At 41.0% G+C, this 12693-nt stretch overlaps 1 protein-coding gene and 1 long non-coding RNA gene across 7 annotated transcripts in view; one reads left to right on the top strand and one right to left on the bottom strand.

Moving 5' to 3' along the window:
* UBR1 (ubiquitin protein ligase E3 component n-recognin 1) overlaps positions 1–12693 on the top strand; it is a 166321-nt gene that overhangs the window by 73937 nt on the left and 79691 nt on the right. For all 6 annotated transcript variants that reach the window (XR_007774739.1, XM_050956025.1, XM_050956026.1 and 3 more), the window contains 6 exons: positions 484–608; positions 2180–2232; positions 3532–3634; positions 6422–6470; positions 8297–8451; positions 9911–10010. Coding sequence is in view for 5 of the 6 variants with exons in the window: in XM_050956025.1 (XP_050811982.1) it covers positions 484–608; positions 2180–2232; positions 3532–3634; positions 6422–6470; positions 8297–8451; positions 9911–10010 (585 nt within the window). In the remaining variant the exon portion in view is untranslated. The remainder of the gene's footprint in view (positions 1–483; positions 609–2179; positions 2233–3531; positions 3635–6421; positions 6471–8296; positions 8452–9910; positions 10011–12693) is intronic.
* LOC127052434 (uncharacterized) overlaps positions 1–12693 on the bottom strand; it is a 128545-nt gene that overhangs the window by 67708 nt on the left and 48144 nt on the right. The window lies entirely within an intron of this gene.

Genomic DNA, 12693 nt, shown 5'->3' on the forward strand with positions numbered 1-12693 from the left:
TGCCGGTGGATCGATCTCAGAGCACTGATCCCGGCTGTAGTGTAGACCTGCTGCAGCAACTCAGCTTCACTGACTTATCCCATAAGCAGAGCCTGCAGTGACTCAGCCCTCAGGTATACTGAAGTAGCTTATTCCTGAGCAGATTCCTGGGTCAGATGACCTCCAGGCACAAGTATAGGCTGCTGCCCCGAATGCGCAGTCCCACAGTTTGGGGACCATTGGGGTAGAGTGTGGCTCCACCTTTTTGTAACACTGTGTAACAGTAGGAGGCAGTAGAGAGGGCATGCACTGACCTGATGTACAGCTTCGGGACGCTAGTGCACTGGGTATGCACGCATCTGAAGTGGAGTGGACATGTGCAATGCATTTTGAAGAAGAACAATTACAGAGCAGGTTAGTAACTGTTTTTGTGTATGAGTGAATCAGAAGTGTATTTTTAACCTTTGTGTTCTCCGTTTTTCTCTTTTTATGGCTTCCTGGTAGGGGAAAGATACGTGCCTGGAGTGAGTAGTGTGACAAAAGAAGAAATTACAATGAGAGAAATTATTCATCTGCTCTGCATTGAACCAATGGCTCACAGTGCTATTGCCAAATCTTTGCCTGAGAATGTGAGTCTATTTCTTTTGCTTCCTTCCCTCTTCTTTCCCTTTTCTACTCCCTGTTTCTTTAGATGAAAATTTGACGTTTTTCTTTTGCTGGAAACCACAGATTTTGGATTTAGAGTTACAGTGAAGTATGACTACATATTGGTAAGATGAGTATCTCCCCACTTCCCCTCCCCCCGCCCCCCGGTTAAAGATAAATGCATGGTGCTCTTCAAGGGAAATGTAACAGTCCACAGTTACTTGTGTGTGTATGTGTGTGTGTGTCCTTTAGACTGGCAGCCTGCAGCCAACAGCATCCTAGAACCAGTCATTGTCCTAGTACGATATACACATTCATAGTATGGTTCTAATCTGAAAAACTATTGTAGAAGTTTTGGTAATCAGGGAGCAGGACTATTGAGTTTATTCTTAGTCATAGCTACTAACACAGGGCTGGTTCCAGGGGCTTTGCCGCCCCAAGCAACCCCCCCCCCCCCAAAAAAAAAAAAAAAAAAGCCACGATCTGCAGCAGTTCAGCGGGAGGTCCTTCTCTCCAAGCGGGAGTGAGGGACCCTCTGCCAAATTATCACTGAATACCGGAACGTGCCATCCCGCTCCGGAGTGGCCGCCCCAAGCACCTGCTTGCTAAGCTGGTACCAGGAGCTGGCGCTGGCTACTAACTAGACAACAATTTTTTTTTCTAAATGATTTCTTCTGTTGGACCTGCAGAGCTAGTGCAGCTGAAAGAGGGGTAAATTCTATTCCATCTTATGCATCAACAGTATTATTTACTAAATTCTAATCAGTTACCATTGTGCAAATCTATTTGAAAACAATTGCACAGGTGTAGTTGAAAGTATAGTTTTGTCCTGCTGAAAAATTTACTTCTGATAAAGAACAAGATGGAAAGAATTCATTTCAATTGTCACAGCCCAGACTGATTTTTATAGGGCTGTCAGGTAGGAGAAAAAAACCCTCATTTTGCTTTCAAGCTGAGTATATTATGAAAATTATTGTAAACCCTAAACATAGATTCCACGGATGCCATTTTTAGAGACTACCTTTCAGAATTAAAAACTGTGTGGCCTGCCCTCCCTTAATAGTAAAGTGAAAAATTTGCTTTTTGAATGGGGCACAACTCTGATAAAAGTAATGTCTGAAGGTAGTTCAGTGAGCAGAGGAGGCTTGATGTTCTCTCTTGGACATCCTTTTACATTTTCCATTCCAGGGGTGGGAGTACTTTATTATTTTACTCATCACCAAATTTGTAATTTGAATATCTGAATTTTGGATGAGCATTACAAAATACATAAGTCCATAAGTTAAATATGGAATTGATCTAGATGGCTCTTCATATTTCACCATGCAAACTGTCCGTGGGTTTTTGTTGCAAAAATAATGGCGTATTTCACAAGTGATTTGATTTGAGGTGATTTTCTGAGAGTAGATACAGGCTGGTATAAATTCTGATACTGATAGATTAGTCTTGCATGTTATGAACTGACATATTTTAGTCATAATATTCTAGAGTGTAACCTAATACTGTAGTATATATGCGTATGTAAAAATATGCTCTGTGTTAAATGTTTTAACAGGAAAACAATGAAACTGGCTTGGAGAAAGTAATAAACAAAGTGGCCGTATTCAAGTAAGTTCTTAATACTACTTTATAGATAACATTCAGGTGAAGGGATGAGAGCTCTAAGGATTCGTTTACCCTGCAATAAAAAAATCCACGGCACTGAGTCTCAGAACCTAGGTCAATTGACTTGGGCTTGTGAGGCTTATGTTGCCAAGCTAACATTTGCAGGGTAGACACTCGGGCTGGAGTCCAGGCTCTGAGACCCACCCCATTCGCAGGGTTGCAGAGCCTGGGCTCTGGCTCAGGTCAGCTGACTCAGGCCAGCTGCAACCATGCTGCTAGTCTTTTATTGCAGTATAGACATACCCTAGTTAGACTGTTGGTCATGCTACACAAACTCCTTTCCTGTTTTGTAAGCTTGAAATACTTTTCTGTACACAAATGAAAGCAAATGTAAGTGTAAAATAGGGATATGGAAGGCCTGAGGGTTTTTTCAAATTCAATTTGACAACTCTTGGGACTCCTGGAGTCCCCCATAGTAATGGAGGAGATTTTTAAAAGCTCGTTTTGTGGTAGCTGGCCACCATACTGCTACTTGCCCTTTTTACCTTTTGAAAATCTCCCCTAATGTTTAGTTTAGACTGCTCTTTACTTGTTTACTTGCTTTTCTGCCAGAAAACTGTTGGCTACCAGCTGTGGGTAGAAAAGATCCTTTTCGTAGACAACCAAGGAAACCATCATGTATGGTACTTTGACATCTGAATTGATTTTGATCAGTTATGATTCTGTCCCAAAAAAAAACCCCCACACAACAAAAACTTCCAATTCAATTCTTGAAGTCTCCCTTATTCTGAATTGCGTGTGGCTTTCTCTGTTTACATTTAACCAAAGGGAACCATAGATATGGCTAGGATTTTTGTTTTAAGGGTAGGATGAGGGTTAAAAGAAGAGACCTTTCAGTGTACTTCACTAGGAAGCATATAATTGTTACTTAGATTAGTGCCTTGCTTGAAAAAGAATTGAAGATTATACAGTGAGGCCAATGCAGGCCAAATGCCTGAAATTCTAGGTGAAAATTTTAATTAATTCATCTGTGAATAATCTCCTGGTGCCATGTGTCAGAGCAATGGGCAGGATCCATAGGAAAGTGTATTGCTGGTAGTTAAAAACTGGTAACTGAATTCTGTTTGTACTTTGTAATGTAATGAAGTTGCCATCCTTGTTTAAATATGCAGAGCCAGGTCCAATTGTGTTCTATTTCACTCTTAACGTTCCCTTAGGAAGTAATTACATTACTTGCTGCTTGTGCTATAAATAAGCACTGAGGATGTGTTGTTAATCCATGTATTGTAAATGTTTTTTTAGGAAACCGGGTGTGTCAGGCCATGGAGTTTATGAATTGAAGGATGAATGCATGAAAGAGTTCAATATGTTCTTTTATCACTATACCAAGACCCAGCACAGCAAGGTAGACAATGTGAAGGGCAGAGGAGAGCACGCACTTTTGTTCTCTGCCTAAACAAACCTGGTGAACTGAAGGGAGAGATATAATGGAGTCTCAAGATGTTAAAGTGCTTAAAAGAAATGAATCAAAGCTATATTATTAATGTATTCTACTTAACCCTCGAACCATACTCATAGGGAAGCTAACTTTTGTTTTTTTGACAGAGGAGACAGCGAACACATTTTTCATATGACAAAAACTGGTCTATAATTAAGCTGTAAAAAACTACCATCAGTCTTCTAGTAAAACATTATTCAGATTCACAAACACAATGATAATCCTGAGAATTTCCACTCCCATGCAGCACGAGAAAATACCAGTGTGGGTTTTTTTGGTGTATGTGTAGCTTAAAAAAAAAACACAACCGTTTTAATGCATGCTGAGAGTCCAAAACGTTTAGACTGGGAATTTTGAAAAGCACCTAAAGCATTTAGGTGCCTGTCTCCCACTGAAATTCAGAGAGAGTAGAGTGCTTAACTCACTTTCATCCCTTTGAAAACTCCAGCCTAAATTTTCAGTTTTTTAACAGGTGACAAGCAATGTAGGTTAATAAAAGCATTATCAGATTGCATACTGGAGACAGACTCCATCTAGGGTACAAATTATAGAAAGTGTAGTGAAGACATGATGGGACAGCTCCTCTGCCAGTGTAAATCCATGGAGCTGTGATAAATTACACCAGCTAAGGATCTACCCCAATGCATTTTAAGAGCAGTGCCTATGTGGTTTTCCCTTCTCCAGCCCCGCATTACAGGTATTTTTTTCCCTCTGTTTCTGCTATGAAGTTTGAAATCTCCATTTACTCTCCATCTTTTAAGTTCAGCTAAACCTTTAGTTGCACACTACAGCTTCCTTTTGTGTATGGCAGTAAAAGGACTTAAATCTCTTTGGGATGCCAGATGTCACACAAGACTGTTAAGCTCTAGTAAAAATACCTGTTAGGAAAAATAAGATGCCAAGTCAAAAAAAGACAAAATACTAGCTCATCCAAACTGGGGAAGAAGCATAATTTAGCCCTAAATAAATGTGCATAGTTCCACAGTGCATTTAAAAGATTTTTTTTTTTAAATATTATCTAGTCCTGGGCCAGAGGCCCTCAAAGTATGGGGTGTGCTTCACTAGGGGGGCGTGGAGGACTGTCTGTTGGGTGTGTAGGGGGAAGTGAGCACCATCCAGCCCCTCCCCGCCCCCAGCTCTGCTCCGGTCCCGCCCCCAGCGGCATCCCCAGCTCCTGGCCCCAGCCCCGGCCCCAGGCTTGGCATAGCTCCGCTTCCAGCCCCACACAAGCCTCCTGCAGCCGCAACTCTGTTCCCAGCTTGGGGCAGAGGCTAGGAGCAAGGCCAGGAGTGGAGCCAGACCTGGCCGCAGGCCCAGCTACCAGCCTTCACCACAGCCTGGCTGTGGTTCTGTCCCAGCTTCAGTCCCACTCCCAGTCCCGCCCCCAGCGGCATCCCCAGCTCCTGGCCCCGGCCCCGGCCCCAGGCTTGGCATAGCTCTGCTTCCAGCCCCACACAAGCCCCCAGCAGCCGCAACTCTGTTCCCAGCTTGGGGCAGAGGCTGGGAGCAAGGCCAGGAGTGGAGCCAGACCTGGTTGCAGGCCCAGCTACCAGTCTTCACCACAGCCTGGCTGTGGTTCTGTCCCAGCCTCAGTCCCGCTCCCAGTCCTGCCCCCAGCGGCGCCCCCAGCGGCATCCCCAGCTCCTGGCTCCAGCCCCGGCCCCAGGCTTGGCATAGCTCCGCTTCCAGCCCCACACAAGCCCCCAGCAGCCGCAACTCTGTTCCCAGCTTGGGGCAGAGGCTGGGAGCAAGGCCAGGAGTGGAGCCAGACCTGGCCGCAGGCCCAGCTACCAGCCTTCACGACAGCCTGGCTGTGGTTCTGTCCCAGCCTCAGTCCCGGTCCCAGCCCCACCCTCAGCTCCATCCCCAACCTCAGCCCCCTTACCCCTATCCACCCCTCACCCCAAGCTGCAGCCCCACTCCTGGCCCTGGCTTCAGGGGTGGGGAAACATGGACAGAGATAAGGCGGGGGTGTGACCCTCAAAAGTTTGGGGACCACTGTTCTGGGCAAAGTGAAGTAATTGCGTTGCTCATTTGTAGTACACTACAAGTCAAAGCAGATCTTTACAAATTATTTTTCAATTTCTTTCTATCTTTTAGATTTCCCTGGATGAGCAGTATTGTACTGAAGTAAAAAAAAATCTAACTAATATAAATTTGCAAAATATATTAAATATGGTTATGCCTAAAGATATTTTGTTAGGTGGAGAGCTATCTTCACAAGATTTTTTTTCTTCTTTGAGATGTGCTGATCAAAAGAAATACTATACAGGAGCAACACATTTTTTAAATTCTTGTAATAGAGGAGAGTTTAAATGCATAGGCTCTTTTGGGGAAAAAATGACTTCCTCATAGATGTTCTCAAGAGAATATGTTGAATTTATGTTTGTATAAATGGATAGGTAATATACACAGAACCTCAAGGGAATAATTGTAGTTTTCCACACACTGTTTTAAAATGTACTAAGAAAAGTTAAACTTATTCCTACTATAGGTTTATTGTAGCGTTTGCACTAGTTTTATTATCCAGGCCCACAACATGTTTTCATATGCTGATGTATTATACAGTGTGGGTGGAGTGTCAAAGTAAATCTGTGGATCTTGCTATGTTTGTTAGTCTATTGTCCCTGATGGGTTTCACTGAAGAATCCTCCAGTGCTGTTGGTACAATAACTTAGGCCAACTTTCTTACAGGCTGAACATACGCAGAAGAAGAGAAGAAAACAAGAAAACAGAGATGAAGGTAAAAGGTTGGACTGAATGATAGACCAAGTGCTATGGTTCAGTGCACTGGTTTCCTTTGTGCTTATAAAATAAAAACTTTATGTGGCTCAGGGGTTGATAATGGGATAGAAATTGTATTGAATCCAGGGTCACAGGCTGGAAATAGACCTAGATCTTTATTGACCATAACGTGTTACCACCAGACATCTTTTTGGTGATTTGAATTTTTTTTTTTTAACAGTTGGGAGGGCTCTCAGTTTAGTTTCTAGTGGACAGATGTCCACAAATTCAATTCACTGTCAAAACAGGCAAACTTGTTGACAATCTAGAGAGACTAAGGAGACTAAAGTAATTTTTCTCCTTTTGTAGGTGGTTTTTCTGGGATAGGGTTGGTAGGGTAGTGTAGGGAAGATTGTACTGCTGCTGCCAGTGCTGTGGCTGTTCTATGGATGACTTCATTGTAAGCTACCATAAATCTGATATCTTTCACAAACAATCAAAATTCACTTTAAAAGTCGCAAACTCCGTGTGTCAGAAACTTAGAAATAAGACTCTAATGTTTCATTTGTAACAGAACTATTGTCCCCTCTTTCCCTAACCTCTCTTTTTAATTCCACAATCACAGTTTAAGTCATGAACTGTAACTGAAGAGCTTTGGGAAAAACTGTTGGTGCCCTGGGCTGTTATTTGCGTATGAACAATTTCATTATGTTTAAGACCAACGTCTTGCCCACTCTTGTTAATTCCAGTATACTAATAAAATGGTATTTGTCTAGTTATTCTCCCCAAGTTTTCAGCTGGATACACTGGTCTTCGCTTTCCGTTCTAAACTGTGGTTTAATATTGTGTACTTTTAAGCAGCGCTGCAGAGTTCTATATCAGCAGTGTGTGAAATTATTTCTTTTAAAATTGTATAGTGTGCTTTGGGAGCCTTTCAACTGAAAAATGCTGATTGAAGAAAAGTAACCTGACACTTGTTTAAAAGGACACAGTCGACTTGGAAATTGCATTCTGTCTGAATTTTATATCTCCATTGTTTATAAGTAACACCCCTGTCCCTCCCCGTTTGTTTACTTTGTACATTGACATTTACATACAATATCTTTCACTTTCCCCCACTACTGGAAATAGCAGGAGTGCAGAAAACAATTATACATTTTTGTAAGATTTTTTTTTTAAATCCTAACTTTTATATAGTGCCTTGTCAAACTGGATTTCATGTAAATTGGGCAATTCAAATAAATGTAAAGTTTAATGTCTGTAAGGTAATACGTATTCCTATTCCTTCACTGGCATGTGTCAGGCTCTGTTTAGTGCTTCGCATGCAAATTTCTACTATAAAAATTTGAGAACTTAATGTCAAATATTACAGAAGCAAAGGAACTGAAGAACTGTACTGTTCTGTATACCATATTGCTGCTTGTGAAAAGGTAAAATATTCTGGCCCTCAGCTGTATTGGAAGACCATTATGCATGTTTTTAAAACTTCGTTAACTATCTTTATAAAACTCAGGCTATGTGAAAGCTGAGAGACCATACAAAATATTTAAACTTTCAAAAGTTCAGAGCTGTTATTTCGAAGCATCTGCAGCTGTTTGTCTCTCATGCACACTCACTTTTTTCGGACGCTGTATTTTACATACAAACTAAATGGAGGTAACGGTGAAAACTTCCTTGAAAAGGCTAGTGCATGTGATCGGAAACTTGCTCACTGACTGAAATATACTCAGACTCCCCCACCCTCGCACTTGGTAGCAGTTTACCTATTGTCTCCACTTCCTGCTCACAATCTGGTAGGAAATATTAGGACGTTATTAATATGCCTGCATGTGACTTCTTTTCTAGCACTGCCACCTCCTCCCCCTCCTGAATTCAGCCCAGCGTTCAGCAATGTGGTGAAAGTTCTGAACTGTGATATCATGATGTATATCCTCAGGACTATCCTTCAAAGGGCAGTACAACTGGAGACCCACTTATGGACTGAAGCTATGATCCAGATGGTATGGATTGCGTTAGTAGTTTCCTCCTTTATTTGGGTTAACTACTGATGCTAAAACACTCTCTTGTCTATTTGTAAACACGCAGCACACTACAGTAAACTGTAATCTTACATGTCTCTTGAACATTGGCATAACATACTAGACTTGATTTGAAGATCATTCTACATTACACCTTAATTAAATGGCACTGGATGACACTTTTAAAGTCAGTTATTTGTGGTTTTTGGTAGATAAGCATAGGCTTGGTAAACAGAATCTTACTTCCTTTCTCTCTTACAGTATTACCATTTCCAGTACATTGTTTAGTTTTATCTTAAAGGCACATTGTGTTAATACTTCTAAACTTATAAATGTGGTTAATCAATATTTTAATTGGAAGAAAGGGACCTCTTTGATCCAAAAGGCTGTTTTTATAAATTTTACTGATCCAGCAAAAGGTTTCCCATTATCTTCTTCCTCCTCTATAAACTTTAAATGTAATTTACAGTAGTAATAAGCACTTTGCAAAAATAAGTATTGCAGTTACGTAACTTGAAGTGTTTAACAGTCTTGTCTTGTCTCATCTCTGAAAGCTGTTTCAAGACAGTTGCGTTGTCTGGTTTTCTGACTTACAACTGCATGTAAAAACAAGCTTGTTAAAGAAGCAAGGTGGGATAACTTGGCTCTGTAACACTGATATGTTGTGATGAAGTGGGAATTTTCTGTAATATTTGTATGACCTGTGTGTGTACCTCAGTTTCCCCTGTATGCTGCATTGTTACCCTGTGTGTGGAAAAGGACTGTTTACTCTCAGGGCAGACCATGAAACATTGGTATGACTGTCACCTAGCTGTCTGAGCCTGGATGGGACATCTAGCAATCAGTGATCCAGGAGTGATAGATTTTTCCACCTCTCAGCAGGGAAGCTGAGCACTATGCCTCAGCTTGAGAACAAAGAAATGGGAAGGTGTGAGGTTGAGAGATAAGAATTGGTTGCTGGAAGGAGTCAGACAGCTTCAACAATGTGGTTCACTACAGCTTGGCCAGGCTGTAGGCTAATCAGAATGGACTTAGCCAGTGCTTTAACTTTCCTTTCTCTATGCTAACCTAAGGACTTCCTCTGTTGTGCTCAATTGACTAATAAACCCTACTGTTTTAATAACGCCGTTTGAGCATCACTGCAAATGCTTTGAGGCACATTAATTCATTAAGAGTGTGCACTTTTGCTGATGATGACTTGTAAAGCTTGTACATGGCTGATGTGAAACATGTAAGGATCAACTAAGCTTAATGCAAGGAAAAAGCAGGGGTCATGCCTAGTTAAGTACACTTGTGTATTCTGTGTGTGGTTATTGAATCTTCTATTTGAGATCCATGCACTATTGCGCTGTGTGATGTATTCCTTAAGTTCTGCTGTCAATATGTCCAGTTTTACAGCCCTCTGGTAGCAACTGAGTTTTATTATTTCCATCTTTCACAGGTACTTCACCTCCTTTCTCTGGGCTTACTGGAAGAGAAGCAGCAGCTAGAAAAGGCTCCAGAGGAAGAGGTGACCTTTGACTTCTATCACAAAGCATCAAGTATGTTTCACTTCCTCTGAAGTGGGGAATGAATTATGCTAACTTCTTATTATAAGGACAATATTAGCCTCAAAAGAAAAGTTAAATCATTGTGTTCAGCAAGGATTTATCTTATCTTTATTTTCATTGTAGCATTCAGAAACTAAGTGAGACTGCTAGAGTTCTGCTTTGCAACAGTAGAGAAGCCAGATCAGGAATTACATGTCTATGCTCTGGCTTAACAAGCATAGTGAGGACAGGATGTGCTGGGTCCCAGAGAAGGTGCTAAGAGTAACATTGGTGCCATCGTATTGAAGATAGTTGTGGCCATCTGTGAGGGTTACAGAAGAGGTGCCATATTGGGTCAGACTGTTGTCCTGTATCCTAGCTCAACAGTGGCCCATACCAGAGCTTCAAGGGGAGGGTACAAAAAATGGCAATTATGGAGTGATCCACCCCATTTTCCACTTCCGGCTGCTGGTTGTCAAAGGTTTACGGTCACCTTGACCATGGGATTGCAACCCTGACCATATTGGCTAATAGCCATTGATGGACCTGTTCTCCATGATCTTATCCAGTTCTCTTTTGAACCCAGTTATAGTTTTGACCATCACGAAATCCCATGGCAATGAGTTCCATTGGTTAGTTGTGCATTGTGTGAAAAAGTGTACTTCCTCTTGTTTGTATTAAATCTGTTGCCTGTTAATTTCATCAGATGACCCTGGGTTTTGTTTTGTGGGAAAGGATAAATAACACCTCTCCCTCTCCACTTTTTCCAGACCATTCATGATTTTATAGACCTATCATATCCTCACTTAATCATCTCTTTCCTAAACTGAACAGCCCTAATCCTTTTAGTTTCTCCTCTTATGGAAGTATTTTCATAGCCTTGATGGTCTTTGGTGCCCTTCTCCAATTCCATTATATCCTTTTTGAGATGGGGCAAGCAGAACTGGACACAATATTCAATGTGTGGGTGCACCATGGATTTATAAAGTGGTATTACGATATTTTCTATCATATTTTTTTATCCCTTTCCTAATAGTTCCTAACATATTGTTAGCCTTTTTGACTGCTGCTGATCATTGAGCGGAACTTTCAGAGAACTATCCTCAGTGACTTCAAGATGTCTTTCTTAGATGGTAACAGCTAATTTAGAACCCATCACTATATGTGTATAGATGGGATTATTTTTTCCAATATGCGTTACTTATCAGCATTGAATTTCATTTACCATTTTCTTTCTCAGTCATCCAATTTTATGAGATCCTTCTGTAACTTCTTGCAGTCTGCTTTGAATTTAACTATCTAGAATAATTTTTTTATCTTCAAACTTTGCAATCTCTCTGTTTACCCTCTTTTTCCAGATTATTTATGAATGTTTTGAACACGACAGGTCCCAATAAAATTCCTTGGGGGACCCTGCTGTTCATCTCTCTCCATTGTGAAAACTGGTAATTTATTCTTACCCTTTGTTTTCTATTTTTCAACCAGTTACTGATCCATGAGACCTTCCCTCTTAAATTCTCTTAGTTTACTTAAGAGCCTTTGATGAGGGACCTTTGTCAAAGGCATTCTGAAAGTCCAAGTACACTGTATCATCTGGATCACCCTTATCCCCATGCTTGTTGACTCCCTCAAAGAATTCCAATAGATTGATGAGGCATGATTTCCCTTTGCAAAAGCTGTTTTGACTCTTCTCTGACAAATAGTGTTTATCTCTGTGTCTAACAGTTCTATTCTTTACTATAGTTTCTACCACTTTGCTTGTTACTGAAATTAGGCTCTCCAGCCTGTAATAGCCGGGATTGCCTCTAGAACCCTTTTTAAAAACCAAAAATACATTAGTTGCCTTCCAGGTATCTGGTACAGAGGCTGACTTCAATGATAGGTTACATACTACAGTTAGTAGTTCTGCAATTTCGTATTTGAGTTCCTTTAGAACTCTTGGGTGGATACCATCTGGTCCTGGTGACTTAAACTAAACAGTAATAGCAGTTTGTTTTTAAAATCTACTCCATAGACACTTCAGTGTAGGACAGTACTTTAGATTTATCACTCAAAAAAATAACTCAAATGTGGGTATCTCCCCCACATCCTCTGCAGTGAAGACCAATGCAAAGGATTAATTTAGCTTCACTGCTATGTCCTTGTCTTCTTTGAGAGCTCCTTTGTCATCTAGTGGCCCCATTGGCTCTTTGGTAGTCTTTCTGCTTCTGATGTACTTAAAAAAAAGAAATAAATAAAAAATTGCTGTTAGTTTTTGTGTCTTTAGCAAGTTGCTTCTCAAATTCATTGTTGGCTTGCCTCATTATACTTTTACATTTTACTTGTCAGAGTTTATGCTCCTTTCTATTTTCCTCATTAGGCTTTGACTTCCAAATTGTAAAGGATGCTTTTTTGCCTCTTAATGGCCTCCATTACTCTGCTGTTTAGGTTCTTGGAGTGTTCAGGACCATGAGTCACCTTGATACCCCCTTGCCTCCAGTGAAAGAGAGACTTGATTGTGTTTAATTGGGTGTCCATTCCCTGATTTCACCAACCTGTTAGCTACCCAGTCTCCTCTGGGCTATGCCAGCCCTTACTTTTTCTTACAGAATTATAGGTGTACTCCAGTCTCCAAGGCCCTTTGAAGTATTCCCTTGTAGTGTTCAGCCCCTTATCCACTGAAAGTTCACAGAAATACCAGCTCTGCTGTCCCCAA

Source organism: Gopherus flavomarginatus, chromosome 5 (genome assembly GCF_025201925.1).
Source record: "Gopherus flavomarginatus isolate rGopFla2 chromosome 5, rGopFla2.mat.asm, whole genome shotgun sequence".
NCBI classification, from domain to species: Eukaryota; Metazoa; Chordata; order Testudines; family Testudinidae; genus Gopherus; species Gopherus flavomarginatus.